This window comes from Typopeltis vanoorti, chromosome 9 (genome assembly GCF_054136105.1).
Source record: "Typopeltis vanoorti isolate ZY-2024b chromosome 9, IOZ_Tvanoo_1.0, whole genome shotgun sequence".
Taxonomy (NCBI): domain Eukaryota; kingdom Metazoa; phylum Arthropoda; class Arachnida; order Uropygi; family Thelyphonidae; genus Typopeltis; species Typopeltis vanoorti.
This window is the reverse complement of record NC_143557.1, coordinates 54635626-54658180: the sequence shown is the minus strand read 5'-3', so window position 1 is coordinate 54658180 and position 22555 is coordinate 54635626. Positions and strand designations below refer to the sequence as shown.

The 22555-nt window shown below is 36.9% G+C and overlaps 1 protein-coding gene across 1 annotated transcript in view; it reads left to right on the top strand.

Annotated features, from left to right (window-relative positions):
• Positions 1 to 22555, top strand: part of LOC150103053 (phospholipid-transporting ATPase ABCA1-like) — an 859669-nt gene that overhangs the window by 237831 nt on the left and 599283 nt on the right. The window contains exon 12 of the mRNA XM_090398068.1: positions 16049 to 16239. Coding sequence (XP_090254194.1) covers positions 16049 to 16239 — 191 coding nt within the window. The remainder of the gene's footprint in view (positions 1 to 16048; positions 16240 to 22555) is intronic.

Genomic DNA, 22555 nt, shown 5'->3' with positions numbered 1-22555 from the left:
GTTTCACTGCATAAAGGTGGTGATAAGGTTTGGTACAAATTATAGACCAGATTGTATATCTGGAGTTGAGGTGATGGCACTGCAGAGATTGGTGAATAATAGGATACAGAAATGGATTGATAACAGCAGTGTTCTCTGTGGTTATCAGCATGGGTTTGTTAAAGGGATATTATGTTTTACTAACTTACTTTATATACATGGTGACAAATACCTTGCTCAGAGAAGTTGCATATACAGTGGCATACTTAGATTTTGCAAATGCTTTTGATAGACTGCCGCACAATAGCTGTTATTTAAATTGAAACAGATTTCATTGGATAATAGACTTCTGATTTGGATTAGTGACTGGCTGTCAGTTAGGTATCAGAAAGCTGTATATGGGGATGCAGTATCCCCGAAAGAGGAAAGTTACTAGTGGTGTATGCAGAGGTCAGTTGTGGGACCATTGTTCAATTTGTATATTATTTGTATGTAACTTATATTAATGATATTGGGATGGGTTTAACTAGGGATATCCAGCTGCTTTCAGTTGATCCAAAACTGGAGAGAGCAATGCAGAGTCAAGTAGATGTTATGGCCTTGCAGGATGACTTGAATAGCTTACATGAATGGGCAGGTTAGTGAAACTATCAGTTCAATGTTGCAAAGTATAAAGTTTTGAAATTTGGTAAGCAATGATGGGATGCTAAGTATACGCATAGTGGGAATACTTTCTAGGAGGTAGAGGAGATGAGAGATCTGGGGTGGGGGGGTTGGACAAGGTCCTGAAATTCAGAGGCCACATTGCACAAGTTGTGAAGACATCGTATCGGATAACAGCAATGATGCGAGGACTCTGACATGCAGAAATAAAGATGTTACGATGAGATTGTATAAAGTTTTGATCAGGCATCATATGGATTATTGTGCACAGATTTGGGTGCTGGGTTTTCATGGTGGCAAGAATATGTTAGAAAGGGTCCAGTGAGGTTGACAAAGGTGGAGCAGAAGGACAGTTTGAGAAAATGTAAATTGCAAAGCCTCGTGAATAGGAGGAGGAGGGGGGGGATATGATTGAGACATATAAGCTAATCAGGGCATTGTTCTCATGTTGATATGGAAGAGAATTTCATAGAATGGGAGGGGGGGTAGAACAAGGGGTCATTGTTGGAAACTGTATAAGGAGGGTGTGAGAAGAGGAGTGAGGAGAAGGTTCTTTGCATGGAGAGTGATTGGTGAGTGGAATGCATTGTGAATGCACACACATTGAATCAGTTTAAGGCAAGGTTAGATCAGCTTTGTGTGTGATAATGTGTACCTTCCACAATGAGTCCTTCTACTCCATGTAGTTCAGATGTTAATAATGATAATAAATGTTATTATTATACATCTTAAATAAATATCTGAAATAGCATTAATAATTATCTCACTCAATACTATGTGGATTTGAACATGTGCAGCTTCTGCCCAACATCCATTCACAGCACTCCTTGAAACCCACTGAACAAGTTTCTTTTCCTCCTCCTTCATCTCTGCTACTGCAATATTGTAGAACCGTCTTCACTCTTATATGTTTCCCAAGGAATGCAATATACAATCTTTTAAATCAAATATAAAGCAGTTTCTCTTTTCCCAACCTACTGTCCACCGACTCACTACAACATATTATAGGCTGATTACCAACCTCTTGTCTATGGGCTCAAGATAAAAAAAAAAAAAAAAAAAAAAAAAAAAAACAACACTGATTTCCTCCCTTCTCTAATTAAACTCCACACTAAAACAAACCTATACATTTTATTAAGGGAATAAGTTACAACATCCTAATCTGTCTTCATACTCCACATTAAAATCACCAGTCACTGCTTTCATGAATCTTCTGTGGACTCATTCTAATATAACCTCTTCACCATTAAACTGAATGACCAAATCTGTGCACGATAATCAATATGAATCCTGATCAAGTCCTTATACCATGTAACCATTTTTCTCTTTATTTATGGACTCAAGGTCCTCTGCATCATTGTCATAATCCAGTTCTCTCCACGTGCGGCACTTGTTTGTGGTGGAGGGTATCTCCCAGTGATGGTACTGGCTCATTTTTTTTTATTCTTTTTCTATGCTTTTCCCTCCCCTCATATTATTTAATTCCTTTCAAATGAGTTTTTATTACTATCATCTTTTCCAGACCACCACCATCACTGGGATCAAATACTTCATCATGTGTTTTCCATGCAGTACAACCATGGACATTGATAAAGGGAAGTTGGGGGGGGTCCTGGTAGTTTTGCACTATTTTGGCTTCTGGTTTAACAAGACAGGTGGTCCTGGATGGCCCAGGTAGAATTAGCTAGCAGACCTGCCTTCGAGGGTCAACAGTTCTGCAGTAAGTCTCCTTCTCCATGGTCCAAAGATTGGGCTTAAGGGTTGCCATGATGTCAGTATAGCATCTGGGATAGCCCAGGTGTTCCACTCCTGAGTGCAAATCTCTGCTTACCAGAGAGTGGATGCCCATGGTGCTGAACCACTTCCTCCGGAGAATGAATAATTTTTCATCCTCTTATTTATCAGGGATCTTCAAAAAGTTCCAACCATGTTCCAAAACCATTGAAACATCCATAGAAAATCAAAATAAAAACAAAAAAATAACATTAGAAGCAACAACAAATACACCACTTTCCTTAATATTACATTCAATGGGGGAATGAATGTCCACTTGAAAAATATCGCTCTTCTTCATCCAGAATGGTTGGCATGATCTTCAAAATCTGTGAAGAAACTGTAATCAGGAGATATTCTTATTGAAGTAGCAACCATGACACAATTATAAAAATTACTTTAAGCAACATCTATTCAGAGGAATACCAATTATGGTTTCCCCCCCCCCACACACACACATAACTTTAAACTTTTCTAGAGGTAAAACAAGGTCTTCTCGATGATGAGCTGAAGGACCAAGGAGTGACAGCCATGAGGAGAATCCTCATACATAGGGATAAGCACCTGATTCCCACCAGGAACAAACATCATCCTTACCTTCAGCACCCATCAACATCTGTCAAATTTTGTTTTCTTAGCTTCTCAGGCACTACAGCCTGAACCCTTTTTCATGGCTTTAAATGTCAGATGTATGGTCATTCTCAAACTGTCTGTCATAGCTCAGCCTTCTGTGCCTAATGTGATAGTAAAGACTATGAACAAAATCAAAACACTGAAATGCCCAAATTTTGTCTGCTCCCTAGAATGCCAAAGGTGGGAGGATTAAAATGAGATCCAAAATATAAAAATTGAACAGTGCATGAATTACCAGGTGACAGCACACTACAAAAGTTTCATTAGTAACATCTGATAATCCCTCTTCTACCGAGAAGGAAACTGTAAAGAAAGTGTCAACTGGGATCCTCAACTATATGTCGATCGTGTCTTCCTCACAACTGGAACATCCCCAGACAGTATGATTTGCACATTTTCTCCTTAGAGAGAGAGAATCAGAGAGAAAAATTGATATGGACTCTCTCCTGAGGAACTTCCAAAAATGGTCCTACTCCACGAAAATCTACTGATTAAAAAAATGATGGAACGTGCACCACAGAAGATAAAGACATGCCTCCAACCTGTTAATAGATGGCAGAGATACATTTACCGACACAAGAAGATAAAATGATTAATATACCTAGTTTTCTAGAGAAAGTTCTATTTGATGAGGTTTTGAATATTTTTGCTGATGGAAGAAAAAATGATGGACAGTGGCCATCCTCAAGTATGCAAAAAAAGAAAAAAATCCAAGGTGTCTTGGATTCTGCCAAAATATCAGTGACATCAAGGCTCTTGTAGGAGTATAAACCAATATGCCTCTGCCTGAAAGAAACATTATTATTACGTGACACCTCCAGGGAGTCCAAACACTCATTGAGGAAGAGCACCTGCTCTACAACTCTCTTTCTCCACCAACTACAACGAACTGCAACCGTCATCATTATCATCTACACCAATGCCATCTACTACTTATCATCACCACCACTAGTATTTTCACAGACAATGACAAACATCCATGGCCACGGCAGGATTCGAACCCACAGTCTTTTGGCTGGAGAGCAGATACGCTAATCACTCGGCCAACCAGGCTGGCACAAGAAGCTGAAACATACCAGAAGCCTAGTGATGATTTAGCATTACAAAATGTAACTATCATTCATAAAAACAGGATGGGGCAGGCCTGTCCATGGAGGAGCTGCCATCCTAGTGGACAATTACACCCACTTCTATCAAATCCTACTTAATATGAATGTAGAAGCAGTTGCTATCCAACTTTTAGTCAGAACTTTAATAACAGTATGCTACATATAAATTCCTCCTGCTGCAAATATCTCTCAAGATGACTGTGATGACCTCATATTGCAGTTACCTCTTACTTTTAATGGGTGATTTAAACAGACACAACACTCTGTAGGGTAGTGCCCAAAGCAATATCAGAGGAAGTGACACTTTCTTCCACTACTCAAACATAAAACTTTTTGTCTTATTTTCATTTTCTTTGGGAGATAACATCCAAGAAGAATAGATATTGAAAAAAAATTTTTTAGTGCCTTCGTAGCACAATTGGAAGAATGATGATATGTTGCGTCCTTCAATTGAAAAAGGCTTAAGTTCGATTCTCATCGTGACAAGAGGAATCTTTATATGGGTTTTTTTCAATGGAAGTCGAGGTAGCTGATCTCATATGGAGGTAGCAGGGTAACTATTACTGATAACTATCTGATAGCCAGTTCTAACTCACTTGTCTGTTATTATCCAATCCCATCATTTCAATTTAGTTGCCAGCTTGTCATGTGACAATCGATGCATTCATCAACTTGTTATTGTATATAAGTAAATTCGTAAAATATGAATTTACTTATATAGTATAAGTTATCAACTCCTTTTTGTATCATATAATTTGTAGTCACATCCTTATCACCAGCTTTGTGAAGTGGAACTTTACCTTCTTTCCACTCCTTTGAACCTGTTCTTTATGCTAAGATGATGACCACCTCCCTGAAACATTCTCTTAAGATACATGGTGATATGTCATCAAGTCCTGCTGCTTTATTGCCATCAAGCTTACTTAATTCCTCCCATACCTCCTGCTCACTTTAAGTCATCTTCTCCATTTCTTATACACTTGAGCTTCTCATGATTTCACACTGATGAATTGTTCACTGAACACCTTAACTATTTTGTCATGTTGCACCATCATTTTGTATCTTGATTATTTTGACCATACCACCTGAGATTAGCAGAGCTAATCTCAGGTGGTATGGTCACTTAAACAGAATGGGTGAGGAAAGATTAGCAAAACAAGTGTTCTCTGCCAGGTTGGCAGGAAAACAATCCAGAGGAAGACCAAGATATAGGTGGATTGATACTGTACAAAGTGCCTTAGACGATAGAAATATAAGATCTGATAATGTTGGAGTCTTGACAAGTAACAGAATGATTTGGAGGAAAATTGTAGATAGGAAGTTAGTAATGATATAAAGTTTTCATGTAGTACTATCATATCCTGTACACCCCCCCTTGAGGGTACATGGCAGGAATTTGATGATGATGATGATGACACCTCAACTATGTCCTCTGCAGCATTTACTAGTCTACTATCTTTATATATTAATATCATCTTACCATAATCATTCTTCCTTGTACTTGACACATATTTGATAAATGCTCTATAGTTTTTGCTTAGCCCAATTTGCTGATTTCTGCTTATACTGTAGCTTTCCTTATCAACTGAATCACCCACCTTTTATATATATATATATATATTTATATATATATATATTGCTCTCACCCACAAAAGGTTATTTGAACACCTATAAGTATATTTTGTATCATGGATGGGCTAAGGATTTTTTTTCCCTATTTTTATCAATTTTATATATTTCTTTTTGTTTTTAACTTTTTTTTTTTCATAATCCAGAAACCCTGCTCTAGAGACCAAACATGGAAGTTTTTCAAGCAACTTTAGGCCTCTAATAAGTGGAACAGTGGTCTCACACCTGGTGATGAAATTCATCTTCCACCATCTCTGGCTGCTATTTATTATTATTATTATTATTATTATTAATGTACAGGTATCTCCATGGCATCAGAAGATTCATTATGGAAAGATTCGTTATTCACACAATACCTATCATAACCTCTCCTTAAACTCATTAACTGATGAATCACTAGAACAACCATTAGTAACTGTATAGAATGCGAAGGGTATAGTGTGTTCAGGGAGGATAGAGAGAAAAGAATGGGGAAAGGAGTGTTATTGATGACAGCTGATGAACTGCAACCAAAGAAAGTAGTAGTTCAACTGTAGGCCAGTGAAAATAGCACATTTGTGGCTATCTGGTGTGAGATTGAGGCCAGCAGAACAAAATATACAGTTGGATGCTGCTATAGACCAGGGGATGGAAAAGATGATGGAGATAGTATGCATCGGCAAATAGACTCAATGAGTGGAGGACAGGTAATTATGGGGATTTACAACTATGGAAACAATAGATTGGAAGGAGAGGACACATGGGAGGAAGGAAATGGATTTTATACAGTTACTAATGGATAATTACCTGAGACAGCATGTAATAGAATATACTAGAGGTTCTAGAGTACTCAATCTAGTAATTGCATCTGAGAATTTGTCTATAGTGAATATGACCACGTTGCCGCCAATTGGTGAGAGTGATCATATGGTCTTGATCTGGGAGGTCACCAAATATGTAGAATTTTTAATTAAGATGGGGTGTATGTGCAATTGCAGGACTGATAATTATGACAAGCTTAGGTGATTGCTTGGATTGGTGCCATGGCATATAAAAGTGCAAGGGCTGGATGTTGATAGTTGCATGGGAAGGGTAAAGGAGTGTTTGAGTGAGGTAATGGCAGACTGCATACCTAGAGTCAGGAGAGTAAATCAAGTGGGAATTGAATGGTTCTGAATTGACTGATGATGATGTTCATCAAGCTGGAGATTGATGAATTACATCATCAAGCTGGAGCAGCAAAAAAGAAACAATTTTGGAGGAAATTTAAGGAGAAAGATGACCTAACTGTGCCTTGTACTGTTCATGTGCCTGCAGGTCATCTTTCAGATGCATATTACAAAAGGACGTTAGCAATGCAGGCTAAAGAGAATTCCAAACAGTTCTTTCAATATGTTCAAGTAAAAGAAAGAATGTATATAGCAGAATGATTTTAAGGAATGCTGATGGGCTGATGGTAACTTGCTCATGACACTTTATAATACAGTGATAATAATAATCGTATGATGATACATGGTCTTGAGTCCCCTATACGGGGAGGTATGGCACCATCTCAGTCCCCCCCAAATTTTATCCGGGCACCAGAACCGGCATAGGTGATGAATCAGACCTATGGCTGGGTCCGTATTCCTGACTGTAATCCGTGGGTGTTCACTGGACCGGTTTGCCTGCTTGCGGGATGAAAAATCCCAGATAAACTGGTGGAAAAAACCCTGTTGTCCACGCCCAAGACTAACTTGGCTTTGGCTGAGGAAGATCCTTAAGCTCCTCGTGCTGTCAACGGGAATCGAACCTAGGACACTCCTTCCCCAGGCATATGGTTGCGAAGCACATTGCCACTAGGCTAACTGTGCAGATAATACAGTGATGGCTTAGTTGGATAAAGGTAATGGGTTTATACTGATACTGTTAGACTTTGCAAAAGCCTTTGACAGGATACAACATAGAATTCTAATCGGTAACTGAATCAGTTGAAATAGTAGAATTACTAAGTGAACACTTCATAAAAGTATATCATTTGGGTAGTGATATTGCAGGAATGAGAGAGCCAATGGCTTTTTGGGAACTGAGGTAAATAAAATGGAGGTGCTCAGCATACTACAAAACCTTAATGTGAATACAGCTGTGGGATTGTCTAGTACAGTGCTTCCCAAACTTCTGGATGTCAGGGCCCCCTTTGCAAAAATTAAAATATTTCACGGTCCCCCTCGAAATGCAAATATTACATTTTTTGTCTCTTACCATTTGGTTCTGAAGACGATGCGGGCTGTTCTGGTAAAAGATGAAATACTGTCTTTTTTTTTTTTTTTTAAGTCTCTTTCTGCTTCTTCTGATTGTTCGTGGGATTTTTATTTATTTATTTATCGCCACTTATCCATCTCAGGGTTAAATTTTTTAATGTAGAATAGATCAAATAATATCACCACTTACCGATACTGGCACACCACAGACTGATAACATGAAATTAGTGAATATTACCTGAATAAGGAAATCCCCGGACCAGGAACATTTTTCTCTTTTGTGACTTTTCTCCCTTTACGGTAATTAAACCTAACGTGAAACAGACAGCAAAGGCAGGTTATTAAAACGTGCATATGATTGGTGCGGTATTAACAAAAGATTGCGGAACCGAAAGATAAAAGCATAGCTGACATTTTGTAATTAAAATAAAAAAGCCAAAAGGCATTTTATTTTAATTACAAAATAAGTAATTTCTTATCCATTTAATAGCATAGCTGACAATTGAGTTGAAATGCTAACTCTCTTCAACCGAATTCCATATGTGAAACTGCCATAACATTCATTATATATATATTACTTAGTTTTAACACTTTTACGAATTTTAACACGTTCGGTTGAATTTTATTGCTGCCTTGGGAAATCGAACTCACACACATCTAATTAATAACAATAGTTTTTAGTTAGGTACTGTGTTTGCCCATGCAACATATGGTTTTGTTTCTGTCTATATATACAGCATAGTTTCTGTATGAGGGGGACATGTGATTCATTAATTAGTGTTTTTATCCCAGTTGTCTCTAATTGCACTATTTGTTGAGAAATATATTACACAGACTCATCATACCTTATTCACTGGCATAATAAAAGTACTTGTTTTTATTGCCTCTGCAGTATAGTGGCTCTTAGGGAGGGCGTGTTGTTTACCACTGCAAGCAAGTTATTATCTCCCAACATGAACTTGTTTAAGCTTTTTTTCATGTGTGAAGTATATGCGAAACTTTTATTGGTAACAGAAAACTAGCTCGGATGACAGTGATAATATAAAACGAGTTTTGATATGTATATAAAGTCAATATCGACAGTCCCTGATTACGAACGCGTTATGAAAGGGACAGAAAGATTTGGAAATTCCCTGGAGAGCATTCGAAGTAAATACAATTAACCACTGCTTTGAAATGAAACATATGAATAAGCAATATTTACTAATATTCGTTAAGCGCCGAAATATGCAGGAAGCAGTTTGTGAACCAACACCAATGTGTGAATTTTTCCATTAAACTATAAAAAATAACAAAAAAGAAATAATAAAAGTTAAATGCGTTTCGTTTAAAATAAAAAAATCTACTTAGTCTTAAAACATTTTAAATTTGTTTTCATTATATTTAATGAAAACAAATTTATATAATAAATTTGTATAATATATAATAAATATATCTATTATATATCTTTTTTATAATAAATAAAATAGTGTTTATAATAAAATGATATACATTATACAATGAAGTACAAGATAGCATCCTTCTGACATCTCACTTCAGGTGACAAAATATTTGGTCACTGTCCTACTTATAAATAAGAATAAAATATCAGAAAGCATGGGATCTTTTATTATTATAATTACTATGTGATACCTCCAGGGAGGGCACTTTGCTCTACTTCATGAAATACATCTCACCCTCTCCACTATTACTTAATTCTTCTATGACACTACCACCAACGCCATTTACTGCCCATCATCACCAACAACAGCATTTTTTGTCTGTAAATTGCATGTGTTCTGAAGGCCGATTTGTTTGTATGCAGAATGAAAAACCCAAGTTTCTGGGAGAAAAAACCATGCTACCTCTGTACGAGATTAGCTAACTGACCTTCTCTCCTGTAGAGAAAAATAGGTTTCTGTTTCTGCAGGAAGACCTTGATTTTATCAATATTTTGGTGAAATTCATTGTACAAATTCAGCTATTTGTCTATTTTGTTGATTCATTTGATTTTGAGGAAGTATAGATGACAGTATCCTTTCCTTAAGAAAAACATTTAATATATATCCTCTGTATTAAACAAAGGATATATATTACTCTGATTAAAAAAAAGTCAGAAATTTCTTCCCATGCTCATCCCACATATAAGTAATACTAGCAGAAAAAGTACTAATATATGATAAAGAGCATCCACATGTATAAAGTCACCATTATCATTTACTGGTATATACTCACAAGAGGAATACAGGATATTATTATTATTATCATCATCCAACCTCCATGCAGTCAGAGACTCATCGAGGGCCCCATTGCACACAATGCTCATCCAACCTCTTAAACTGATTCAATGTGTCTACATTCACAACACACTCAGGCAATGCATTTCATTGACCAACCACTCTCCATGCAAGTAACCTGCTCCTTGCTCCTCTGTATGTGAAACTGCCATAACATTCATTATATATTACTTAGTTTTAACACTTTTACGAATTTCAACACGTTCGGTTGAATTTTATTGCTGCCTTAGGAAATCGAACTCACACACATCTAATTAATAACAATAGTTTTTAGTTAGATACTAACATATGGTTTTGTTTCAGTCTATACAGCATAGTTTCTGTATGAGGGGGACATGTGATTCATTAATTAGTGTGTTTTTATCCCAGTTGTCTCTAATTGCACTATTTGTTGAGAAATATATTACACAGACCCCTCATACCTTATTCACTGGCATAATTAAAGTACTTGTTTTTATTGCCTCTGCAGTATAGTGGCTGTTGCGAGTTACTATCTCCCCACATGAACTTGTTTAAGCTTTTTTTTCATGTGTGAAGTATATGCGAAAACTTTTATTGGTAACAGAAAACTAGCTCTGATGACAGTGATAATATAAAATGAGTTTTGATATGTATATAAAGTCAATATCAACAGTCCCTGATTACGAATGCGTGATGAAAGGGACAGGAAGATTTGGAGCTTCCCTGGAGAGCATTCGAAGTAAATACAATTAACCACTGCTTTGAAATGAAACATATGAATAAGCAATATTTACTAATATTCATTAAGCACCGAAATACGCAGGAAGCAAAGTTTGTGAACCAACACCAATGTGTGAATTTTTCCATTAAAATATAAAAAATAACAAAAAAGAAATAATAAATAATAAAAGTTAAATACGTTTCTTTTAAAATAAAAAAATCTACTTAGTCTTATAACATTTTAAATTTGTTTTCATTATTTCACGACCCCTCAACAAAACCTATGGCCCCAAAGGGGCCGTGGCCCACAGTTTGGGAAGTGCTGGTCTAGTATACTAATTTAAGTTTTACGTGAATTGCCAGGGGGGGAATTGTCAGTGCCCTTGCCCATATATTGTTTAATCTAAGTCTCTGCTCTGAGTTAGTCCCAAGGTGGGTGGAAAGAAGGGAAAATAGTTTCATTGCATAAAGGAGGCTCCAAGACTGATGTAGCAAATTACCGACCGATCAGCATATCAGGAGACATTGTCAAAGTATTGGAGAAGTTTGTCCTGATATGCTTCCCCTCCCATACAGTATCCCATTTCCACCTATGGAAATGGGATACTGTATGGGAGGGGGAGGGGGGCATGGTTTTGTGAAGGGTAGATCATGCCTCAGTAATAACTTGCTCGCTACACTTTATAATACTGTGATGGCTGAGTTGGATAAAGGTAATGGGTTTACACTGCTACTGCTGGACTTTGCAAAGGCCTTTGACAGGATACCACATTGAATCCTGTAAAATTCTAATCAGTAAACTGCAGCGCATGGGGGATGAATATAGGGTTGGTGAGATGGATAGGAGGATGGTTGATGGAGAGATATCAGAAAGTAGTTTATTCAGGAGTAGAGTCCAAAAGAAAGCCTGTGACTAGTGGCATGCCACTGGAATCTGTTCTTGGACTGCTGCTGTTTAATTTGTTCAGTAATGATAAAGGAAAGGATCTGAGAGGAACTGTTCAGTTATTTGTCGATGATGCAAAGTTGGGGGTAGAGCAAGAGTTAATACAGACCAGTTATAAACCACATTGGTGGAACAGCAGTTAGCTGATGAAGCCAAAAAGAATCCTAAGGAGTTCTTTCGATATTTTTTCATATTTTGCTGTAGCCAGCAAAAGAAAGAATGATTATGTAAGGATGACATTGATTAGAGAAAATGGTATAAAGATAGCTATTGTGGAAGGTGCGGTGGAGATACTTACTGAGAAGTTCATAAAGGTCTTTCAATCTTGTGAATGTGACTTCATGGAGAGATTGAGAGCAGTTGATGATGGGAGAGGAGAGACTGACTGTAAGTGACCAAGAGATGTATGGGGAGTTGAGTAAACTAGATTTTAATAAGGCTGTGCAACTTGATAATATATCACCACATATTCTGAAGAAATGTGCCAGGGAGTTGACTTTGGCCTTAACAAGTTTTTTTTTAATACGAGTCTTGCACTGGGTCAAGTTCCTAAGGAGTGGAAGGAATGCAAGATTGTGCCTCTTCATAAAGGAGGTGATAGAACTCAAACATCAAACTATAGGCCTATCTGTGTGTCAGGTGTTGTGGTTAAGTTGTTGGAGAAGCTTGTGAGAACTAGGATCCAGAGTTGGGTTCACAACAATGGTATTATCTTTGATGGACAGCATAGATTTTTTAAAGGGAGGTCATAATATTTTAGTAAGCTACTTGCTTATTACAATAAAGTGACTGCTTCCTTGGACAGAGGAGAAGGATGCACAGTAATATACTTGGATTTGGCAAAGGCTTTTGATAGAGTACCTCCTGATAAGTTGACAGTTAAACTAGAGTAGATGGAGTTGGATATTAGATTAGTGCATTGGATTGGAGACTTGCTATCTGATAGGTATCAACAAGTTGTGTATGGGGGAGCAATATCCAGGAAAAGGAAAGTTACTAGTGGTGTGCCTCAGGGGTCTGTTTTAGGGCCATTGCTGTTTAACTTGTATGTTAATGATACTGGTGAAGATTTGGATGGAGTTATTCGGTTGTTTGCGGACGATGCGAAGTTGGGATGAACCATGAAGAGTAGAGAAGATGTTGTGGCCTTACAAGAAGACTTGAATAAATTGAGTGATTGGGGATAGAAATGGGGGATGTGAGTTCGATGTTGCAAAATGTAAGGTTTTAAAATTTGGAAAACAAAGATGGAATGCAGAATTTATTCTTGGTGAGGATATTGTTGGAGGTGGAGGGAATAAGAGATCTGGGACTGATAGTGGATAAGGATCTGAAATTTAGGGGACACATAGCCAGAATTGTGAAGGCAACACAAAGGCTTTTGGGAATGATGTGGAGGACACTGACTTCTACATTAGGGAGATTCTTGTTCCGTTTTATAAGGCTTTGATTAGGCCATACATGGACTATTGTGTCCAGATTTGTCACCTGGTTTTCAGAAGGATGAAGAGATGTTGAAAAGGGTCCAAAGGCGACTGACTAAAGTAGTTTCTGACCTCTGGCATGTCAAGTATGAGGAAAGATTGAGAAGATGCAACTTACAGAGCCTGGTGGACAGGAGGAAGAGGGGAGATATGATAGAGACCTACAAGTTATTAAGGGGTTGTTATAGGATCAATGCTGGAGAGGTTCTACAGAAAATAGTGGGAGATCGGGAGGGAACCAGAGGTCATCCCTCGAAACTGTATAAAGAGGATGTGAGTAGGGGAGTGAGAGACAGGTTTTTTTCATGCATAGTTGTGAATGATTGGAATGCCTTGCCTGAGAGTGTAGTGTCTGCAAGGAGTTTGAGTGTGTTTAAGACACGGTATGATGAGCTCTGTTTGTGATAAAAGGACCACCCAGATGAGTCTTTGACTCCATAAGGTCTTGGGGTAATAATAATAATAATAATAATAATAAACTGCATTCCAGGAATTTCGAAGCCAGAGACCCGGCAGTGTTAGTGCATAGGGAGTTAAAGTTTAGAGTGCACATTGCACAAGTGGCTAAATCAGCTCATTTGATCACTTGGTTCCTTTGACGAGTAGGTTATTGTTCATCTTTATCGAGCCTTGATAAGATCCTTACTTGACTACTGTGCACAGATCTGGGTGTCATGGTTTCTTGGTGATGAGGAGGAGGTGGAGAGGATCCAGAGACAAGTGATCAAGATGGTAGCAGGTCTATGGAATGAACCTTATGAGAACAAGTTGAAGATTTGCCAATTACAGAAACTGGTAAATAGGTGGAAAAGGGGCAATATGATTGAGATGGATGTCCCCCCCACCAACAGGTGTGTGGGTGAGTGGGACATCCCCCCCCACCGACACACCTATAAACCTAGTACTAACACACTTTCTAGTTAGAAAGTGTGTTAGTACTAGGTTTATTGCTTGTAGAGTAGTGAATGAGTGGAATAGGTTGCCAGAGTCTGTTATGGGTGCCATGACTGTGAATGAATTCAAAGCAAAGTATGATAGATGCTGCATAAATGTTGAATAGTTCTTGACATGATGTTTGTGGCTCCCTTGATGAGTCTAAGGACTCCTTGGGGTTACCCATAATAACAATAATGATAATAATAATTATTATTTGTTTTCATCCTTTTCACTCTTCTGTATATATCTCAAATTCTCTTAACTTCACTCTGCATCCATTTCATCTCTTGCCTCATCTTAACCAACTGAACTTTCAAATCTTATGTCGCAATTTCTCTCTCATTTACTCTCTCTGTTTTGTTGCCAGCCATATATGCTTGCTCGCAGTCAATGCCTCTTACCACCTTATCTTTAATTCCACTCTGTTTTTAAAATTCTGCTACATTCATATCGCTTTTGTCTTTCTTACCATCAAAACTTTGTACCATTTTTTTGCTGCTCTTTTGCACCATCCTTCTTTTCTATCAGACAAGCACTCATCCTCCTTGTGGCATTCTTGCTACTTATACTTTCTGTTACCAATACATTATCACTCACCAAGTCTTCGTTCAGCTCACAGTTCGCATACACGCCTTCCTTCCATCTGCCTTGACTATCCATACTTTATCTACATAATTGAATGAATACATACAGCACACTTCACATTTCACAAAATGACAGAAATCAAAATTAAATTCCTGCAAAGACAAAGCTGCTGCCATCTTTTCTTTGCCAGTTACTATACTAAGCTCTAAGTTTAACAATACTGTAAACAAACAACAAGCCTACACACTAAAAACACTGGAGTTGCACAATGTTTCCAGCAACTCTTACTCATCATAAAAAAAAAACTTATTTACATTTAATTATTCCAATAAAAAAAAAAATCTGAAATGGGAGCCCTTCTTTACACACCACTACTTCTTATCATGACACTGGCTATGAGGGGATTTCCCATTTTGTTCAATTCTCTTAGCTTACCTTGTCTTATATTCAACTACAGAAGTGATAAAGAGCAATCCTAAGTAGTGACTAAAGCCTGAGCCTGATCAAGGCATAAGTTATTCTAAAACTTTAACCACCAAATTACCTGTTGTCTATATTTTAGTTCCAGTTAGTATTTTGGCTTTCAGCAGCATAATATAAAAAAAAAAAAAAAAAAAAAATAGCCTTTGGCTATATGATATGAAGAAGCTTTACCATTTTCTTCTATCTCTCTTACTACAATTTGTCTTTTTTTTTTTTAAACACTATCAGGCTCTCTTGCATCTCTATATCTCCAGACCTTGATGAACATCCCTTCACACTTTTACCTTAATAAAAGTCAAAACTGGGTAGTAACTCACATCATAAATCATAGCATTGTATATGCTTGAGAATTGCTTGTGCATTATGGGATTCACATTATATGCAGCCATCAGCTTTTTCTCTTCAGTAAGTTGCATAGTCACAATGTGCGAACTTTGCTTTGAATAAAATGATGAAAGGAATATAATTTCTTGTAAAGTATAGTGTACTTTCTAACTCTTGCTGTAATATATTTCTACATGCTAAATAATTAAACCTCTTTTGAAATTTACTACATTACTTAATGTGTCTTTGACTATATATCATATTTTATATAAATTTATCATCAGTAATATTTTTTTTCTATGAAAAAATAAAACTTATTTTCTTTCAGATTATGAGAGTTATGGGTTTACGACCATGGGTTGGATGGACAGCATGGTTTATAGCTGGACTTATTATTCTTACAGTGGCAGTACTGTTTACAGCAGTGATATTAAAATTAGGTGGAATTTTACCTTATTCAGATTTTGTTATACTTGTTCTTTTTTTGATGGTATTTGCCATTTTAATACTGATGTACTGGTGAGTATAACATTGATTGTTTTAGCATGTAGTAGTATATTATTATTATCATTACAACAAATTTCCATCGGGTCAGCAGATACATCGCGGGAGATCTCATTTAATGAATGACATATCTATCGTACTGAAAGTAAAACTCATTCATACTTCCCTAACATTTATAATACATTTGAACATTTATAATACATTATAATACTTTACATTCATCCATAACTCTACATGTAAAAAAATTCTATGTGTCATCTTCTGCTCCTCACCATACCTTTGCACAACTTCCAGATGGCTTCTGGTTCCTTTCTCACCTTCCACTCTTTTTATAATACCCTCTGTGTTAATCTGGTAAAACTGAAATCTGTCTGTTATATCATCTCTTTTCTGCTTATCCTTAGAACAAAACTGACCTGGTTAGCTGAGTGGTTAGCATGTCCACTCTCTAGCCAACAGGCTGCGGCCAGTGTGAGACTATGTCCTACTTATTGGAAGTTTGAAATGGCTTGATAAAGTTCCATTTTGGTCTCTAGAGGATTTCCAGACTGTATAAAAATTAAATAATAATGCAAAAAATATATATATAATAAAAATCCTTTGCCCATCCATGGCACCAATGTACTATAGGTTTATATTAACCATTCAATGGTGACACAACAGCTAGGCCAGTTTTATCATTAGGCGAACCTAGGCAATTGCCTAGGGGTGCTAAGACTTCAGGGTGCCAAATTTTGCTATATAGTTTGGGGAAAAAAATTAGTAAAACCTTGATTAATGATAAAAAACTGAAATAAGTCAAGCCGTCCTGGTGCTCGCTGATGATCCTACATTATTTTCTCCTTTCTCTATTTCTTCCACTGTACTGCTCTTTGTATACTTAATCTCGAGTGCAGAGATTTTTCCTCCTTCTGGCATCTGTCTCAAGATGAGTGGGGAAGTTCCAGGGTATCTCTCAAACTCATTTTTCCATTATTGATACTGCAATTGCATATTTTGATGAAAATTTCAAGCACATGTCTACAATTAACGAAAAGTTTGGTTTCCTTTTAAATATATATGAATTTCAAAAAATTACTTCAGCAGAACTGCTTAAAAAATGTTTGATATTGGAAAATTATTTAACACATAATAATTCTAGAGATATTGACAGAACAGATTTATGTAGTGAATTACAAATAATAGCAAGGCGAATTCCAGAAAATACTTCCTCATTAGATGTCTTGTCAGACATATGTAAAAATAATTTAGAAAATAATGTTCCAAATGTGTTCTCTGAGAATTTTTTCAACATTACCAGTATTGGTAACAAGTTCAGAAAAGAGTTTCTCGAAATTAAAACTTACAAAAACTTACACTCACTCTATGATGGCTCAGGAACGACTCACTGGTCTAGCAATATATAGAGCATGAAATTGCAACTACAATCAATATAGATGAATTAATTCAACACTTTGCCAACGCAAAAGCCCGAAAGATTAATTTTTCATAATTTTTGTATTTAAGATGTAATAATTTTCTTGCTATACAGATATTAGGAGTAATCATACATGTATACAAATGTACTGGTTTTGATTAATAAATGTATTTAATGTTCATAATGACATTATTTTTATAAATATCCACATGTGTATGTGTGCTTGTGTGAGTATGACAAAATATATATATAGAGACAATGTTATAGGGACGCCTAAATTTTCTTTGCCTAAAGGCATCAGATATTCTCGGACTGACCCTGCATAACAGTGTACACTAAACTGCAGACCACTGTTAACCATTACCTCTAGATCTTGACACTAATTCACTTCCTAAAGTACAGTTAGATCAATCATTCCAAAGTGCACTTTTATTAACATTAAAAGTGTAGTCCTGCTCATTTTGATACTAAAAGTGGACTGTGCTAAAAGTCAATTCAAATCTTCCTGAAAGGAGTTAACATCAATATGACTTGTTATAACTATTCATAGTTTTGCATCATCAACAAACAACTGAAGATCTCCAGTCAGTCCACGTGAAATATTAACAAATAAGTTAAACAGTAGGTGTCTAAGAACAGAACCTTACAATGTGCTGCACCAGTTACATTATCATCATACACAATTTTCTAGTATTATTGAGAGATAATATACAATCCAGCTCTTATTATTATTAATATTGGGCCTACATGGAGTCAGAGACTCATTGTGGGAGGACCACACTTAGACATTGCATTCCATTCACCATCCACTCTCCATGCAAAGAACCAGCAGTTGAAAGTTTATTTTTCACTTGGTCAGACTATAATAAATTTAGTTTAATCTTTTATCCAAGTGTGTGCAAACAAAGTTTGCGCCTGAAAGTATCTTCAGGACTGGGGTAAAGTGGTACAACACCAGGCAACTCCTTGCAAAGGTGGAGCAAGCTACCAACACTCCTAACTCGGTATCTCCCACAATGCAAAACACACCTCCTTGCAGATATGTATAATGTTATGCATTAAGGGAAGGGCCACTACTCAGACTAGTTTGGACCTTTATTGAGGTCTCTTTAGTGGGAGCCAGGCCCAAGTGGAGATAGCAGGCAGAAGCATTAGCAAGGTCATCTCCTCCTGTAGGAGCTGCCAAACAGTGCGCCACCTTTTGATTAAATTACTCTGGATTTAGAGAAAGATGTTGAAAGTTTATTTTTCACTTGGTCAGACTATAATAAATTTAGTTTAATCCTTATCCAAGTGTGTGCAAACAAAGTTTGTGCCTGAAAGTATCTTCAGGACTGGGGTAAAGTGGTACAACACCACAACTCCTTGCAAAGGTGGAGCAATCTACCAACACTCGTAACTCAGTATCTCCCACAATGCAAAACACATCTTCTTGCGGATATGTATAATGTTATGCATTAAGGGAAGGGCCACTACCCAGACTAGTTTCGACCTTTATTGAGGTCTCTTCAGTGGGAGCCAGGCCCAAGTGGAGATACCAGGCAGAAGCATTAGCAAGGTCATCTCCTCCTATAGGAGCTGCCAAATGGTGTGCCACCTTTTGATTAAATTACTCTGGATTTAGAGAAAGATGTTGAAAGTTTATTTTTCACTTGGTCAGACTATAATAAATTTAGTTTAATCCTTTATCCAAGTGTGTGCAAACAAAGTTTGTGCCTGAAAGTATCTTCAGGACTGGGGTAAAGTGGTACAAACTAAATTTATTATAGTCTGACCAAGTGAAAAATAAACATTCCATAGATGAGTTATCACCTTTGTGAATCTTCTCTAGATCCTTTCTAACATATCCTCACCATCATGAAAACCAGGTGACCTAATCTGTGCACAGTAATTTATGAGGCTTGATGAAAGCCATATATGATGGAAACATAATGTCTTGCATGTCAAAGCCTCCACATCATTGCCGTTATCTGATGATTTCACAACTTGTATAATGTGGCCCTGAATTTCAAGTACTTGTCCACTACCACTCCCTGATCTCTCATATCCTCTACATTTTTCAAAGTTTCCCCAACAAGTGTATACTTTGCATCCCATCATTGCTTACCAAATTTCAAACCTTACACTTTGCAACATTGAACTAAAAGTTCCACTTACTGTCCATTCATACAATCTGTGATGTCCTGCAAGGCTACAACATCTGCTTGCCTCTTCATTGTTCTCCCCAGTTCTGTATTATGTGCAAACAGTTGTATATCGCTATTTAAACCTATCCCAGTATCATTAATATACAGGGTTGCTCATAAGTCACTAAGAGATTTAAAATGTAGATAAATTTTTTATTATTAATTTTTACATTTAATGTTTTTCAGGTATTCTAAAGAACATTTTGGAAATTAATCATGGAAAAGTTCATAACCCAACGATGAACCAAGATTGTGCAATTTTATTTTGAAATTCAACATTCCATTATTATTAATTGGCCATTAATTCAATATTATTAATTGTTCATCACATTCTCCAGATCTGATGTTTTCCAACTTCTTCCTATTGGATGAGCTGAAGGAAAAGGTGTATGTGAACAAGCCCCAGAGCAACAGCTGAAAGAGAACATTCAGAAATTAGTGTGCTGCAGCTAGAAACATTAACAACGGTCATGTTGAACAAGTTGGTGAACAAAATGTTGAACAAGTTGAACAACAATGGCCCAAAACAGACACCTGTGGCATACCACTAGTCACATTTTTCTTTCAGGATACCACATCCCATATACAACTTTTCTTGATAATTATCTGACATCCAGTCACTGATTCAATTCACAAGTCTGTTATCCAGTCCCATCCATTTCAGTTTGTTTAACAAGTTGTCATGTGTGCAATCCGTCAAAAACCTTTGCAAAATTTAAGTATACTGCTGTACAGGCATCTCCTCTGCTCACTGCATTCATTACCTTGGTATAGTACAAGTATATTAGTAAAACATGATTTCCATTTATCATTCCAATACTGACAATCACAGAGAATACTATTGTTAATAACCCATTTCTGAATCCTAGTTTGTTTATTTTTTTCACTAATCTCTCCAATACCTTTAGCACAACTCCAGATCTACAGGTTGGCCTATAATTTGTAGCCACACTCCTATTACCACCTTTATGCACTGGAACAATTTCACCTCCTTTCCACTCTCTTGGAACCTGTGTTATTGTAGGATTTATTTCTTGTAAGATTTTACCCTGTTTAATTAAACAGGCATGATTGTGCTACTACCAACTCCATGCAATATTCTCTTAAGACAGGTAGTGATATGTCACCAAATCCTACTGCCTTATTGCCATCAAGCTTACTTAATTCTTCCTATATCTCCTGCTCATTGTAAGCCATCATCTCCCATTTCTCATGATATTATTATTATTACCCAAGACCCCCATGGAGTCAAAGCCTCATCTAGGAGGTCCTTTTATCAAATACACAGTTCATCATACCGTGCTTTAAACACACTCAAATCCTCTGCAGACATCACACTCTCAAGCAAGGCATTCCAACCATTCACAACTCTGCATGAAAAGAAACCTGCTTCTCACTCCCCCACTCACACCCTCTTTATACAATTTCCAGGGATGACCTCTGGTTCTCCCCTGATCTCCCACTATTTTCTGTAGAACCTCTCCAGCATTGATCCTATAACAACCCCTTACCAACTTGTAGGTCTCTATCATATCTCTCCTCTTCCTCCTGTCCACCAGACTCTGCAAGTTGCATCTTCTCAATCTTTCCCCATACTCGACATTCCAGAAGTCAGAAACCACCTTAGTCATTCACCTCTGGACCCTCTCTAACACTATTTCACCATCTTCATGCATTAACATCATCTTACCACATCATTCTTTCTTCTACTTGCCACATATCTGAAAAACTCCCTAAGGTTTTTCTGGGCCAGATTTTCTCATTTCTTCTCATACTATAATTTTCCAATTTTTACCAACTGAATCACATTCCTGGCCTGTCTCTTGTACTCCTCAGCCAATTGACTGCTACCATTATTCATCCTATGCTGTCTCCACAGTGTCCTCTTTTTCCAAATTTCGTGCTTAATCCCTTTATTCATGCACTTGACACTATTTTATTCAGTATTTTGACCTTCAGAATTCATTTGCACATCGATGTTGTTAAATATCTTTTGGTCAGTTCTCAAGCAGCATTTATCTTCCTCTTGCTTAGTACCTCATTTCATGCTATAGCTTGAGCTTTTCAGTAATCATCAGCCTTTTAATTCCACATATATCCTTTCCTCACAGAAGTCTTCATATAGCTTGCCACAACCCAGGTGATCACTTCATGATCACTCTCACCAGCTGAAGTACAAAACTCCACTCACAGTAACTTTCTTCTGATGGAATGATCAGATGTAAAACTCTCGATCCTCTTGTACTCTCCTTACATACTGCCTAAGATAGTTGTTTCTAAAGAACTCAAGAAATTCATTTTTCCTATTCCCAAATGCTATCTCTTCATTCCAATCTGTACTGAAATAATTAAAATCCCCAATAATAATCACTCTTCCCTTGTTCACTAGCCTGAGTTGCTTATACATTTCTTCATCACGACCCTCCACATTCCATGATCTATATCAGCATCTGACTAAATATCTCTTCCTATCAACCTCCACCTCATACCATACTGACTCAAAACCATTGCCACTATTTATATATTGCATCTCCACTTTGTACAGACATAATTCATTTACTATCATCAACATCCTTCACCCCCCCCTTTATTTTCCTTTGCATCCTCATAAAAAACATTATACCCTTCCATTTCTATTCCTCTCAGGAAATCATCCATATCCAACCATATTTTGCTTAATCAAACAGTTTTGGGTGAATAAAGTCAATCTCAAAGGAGATGAAAGACT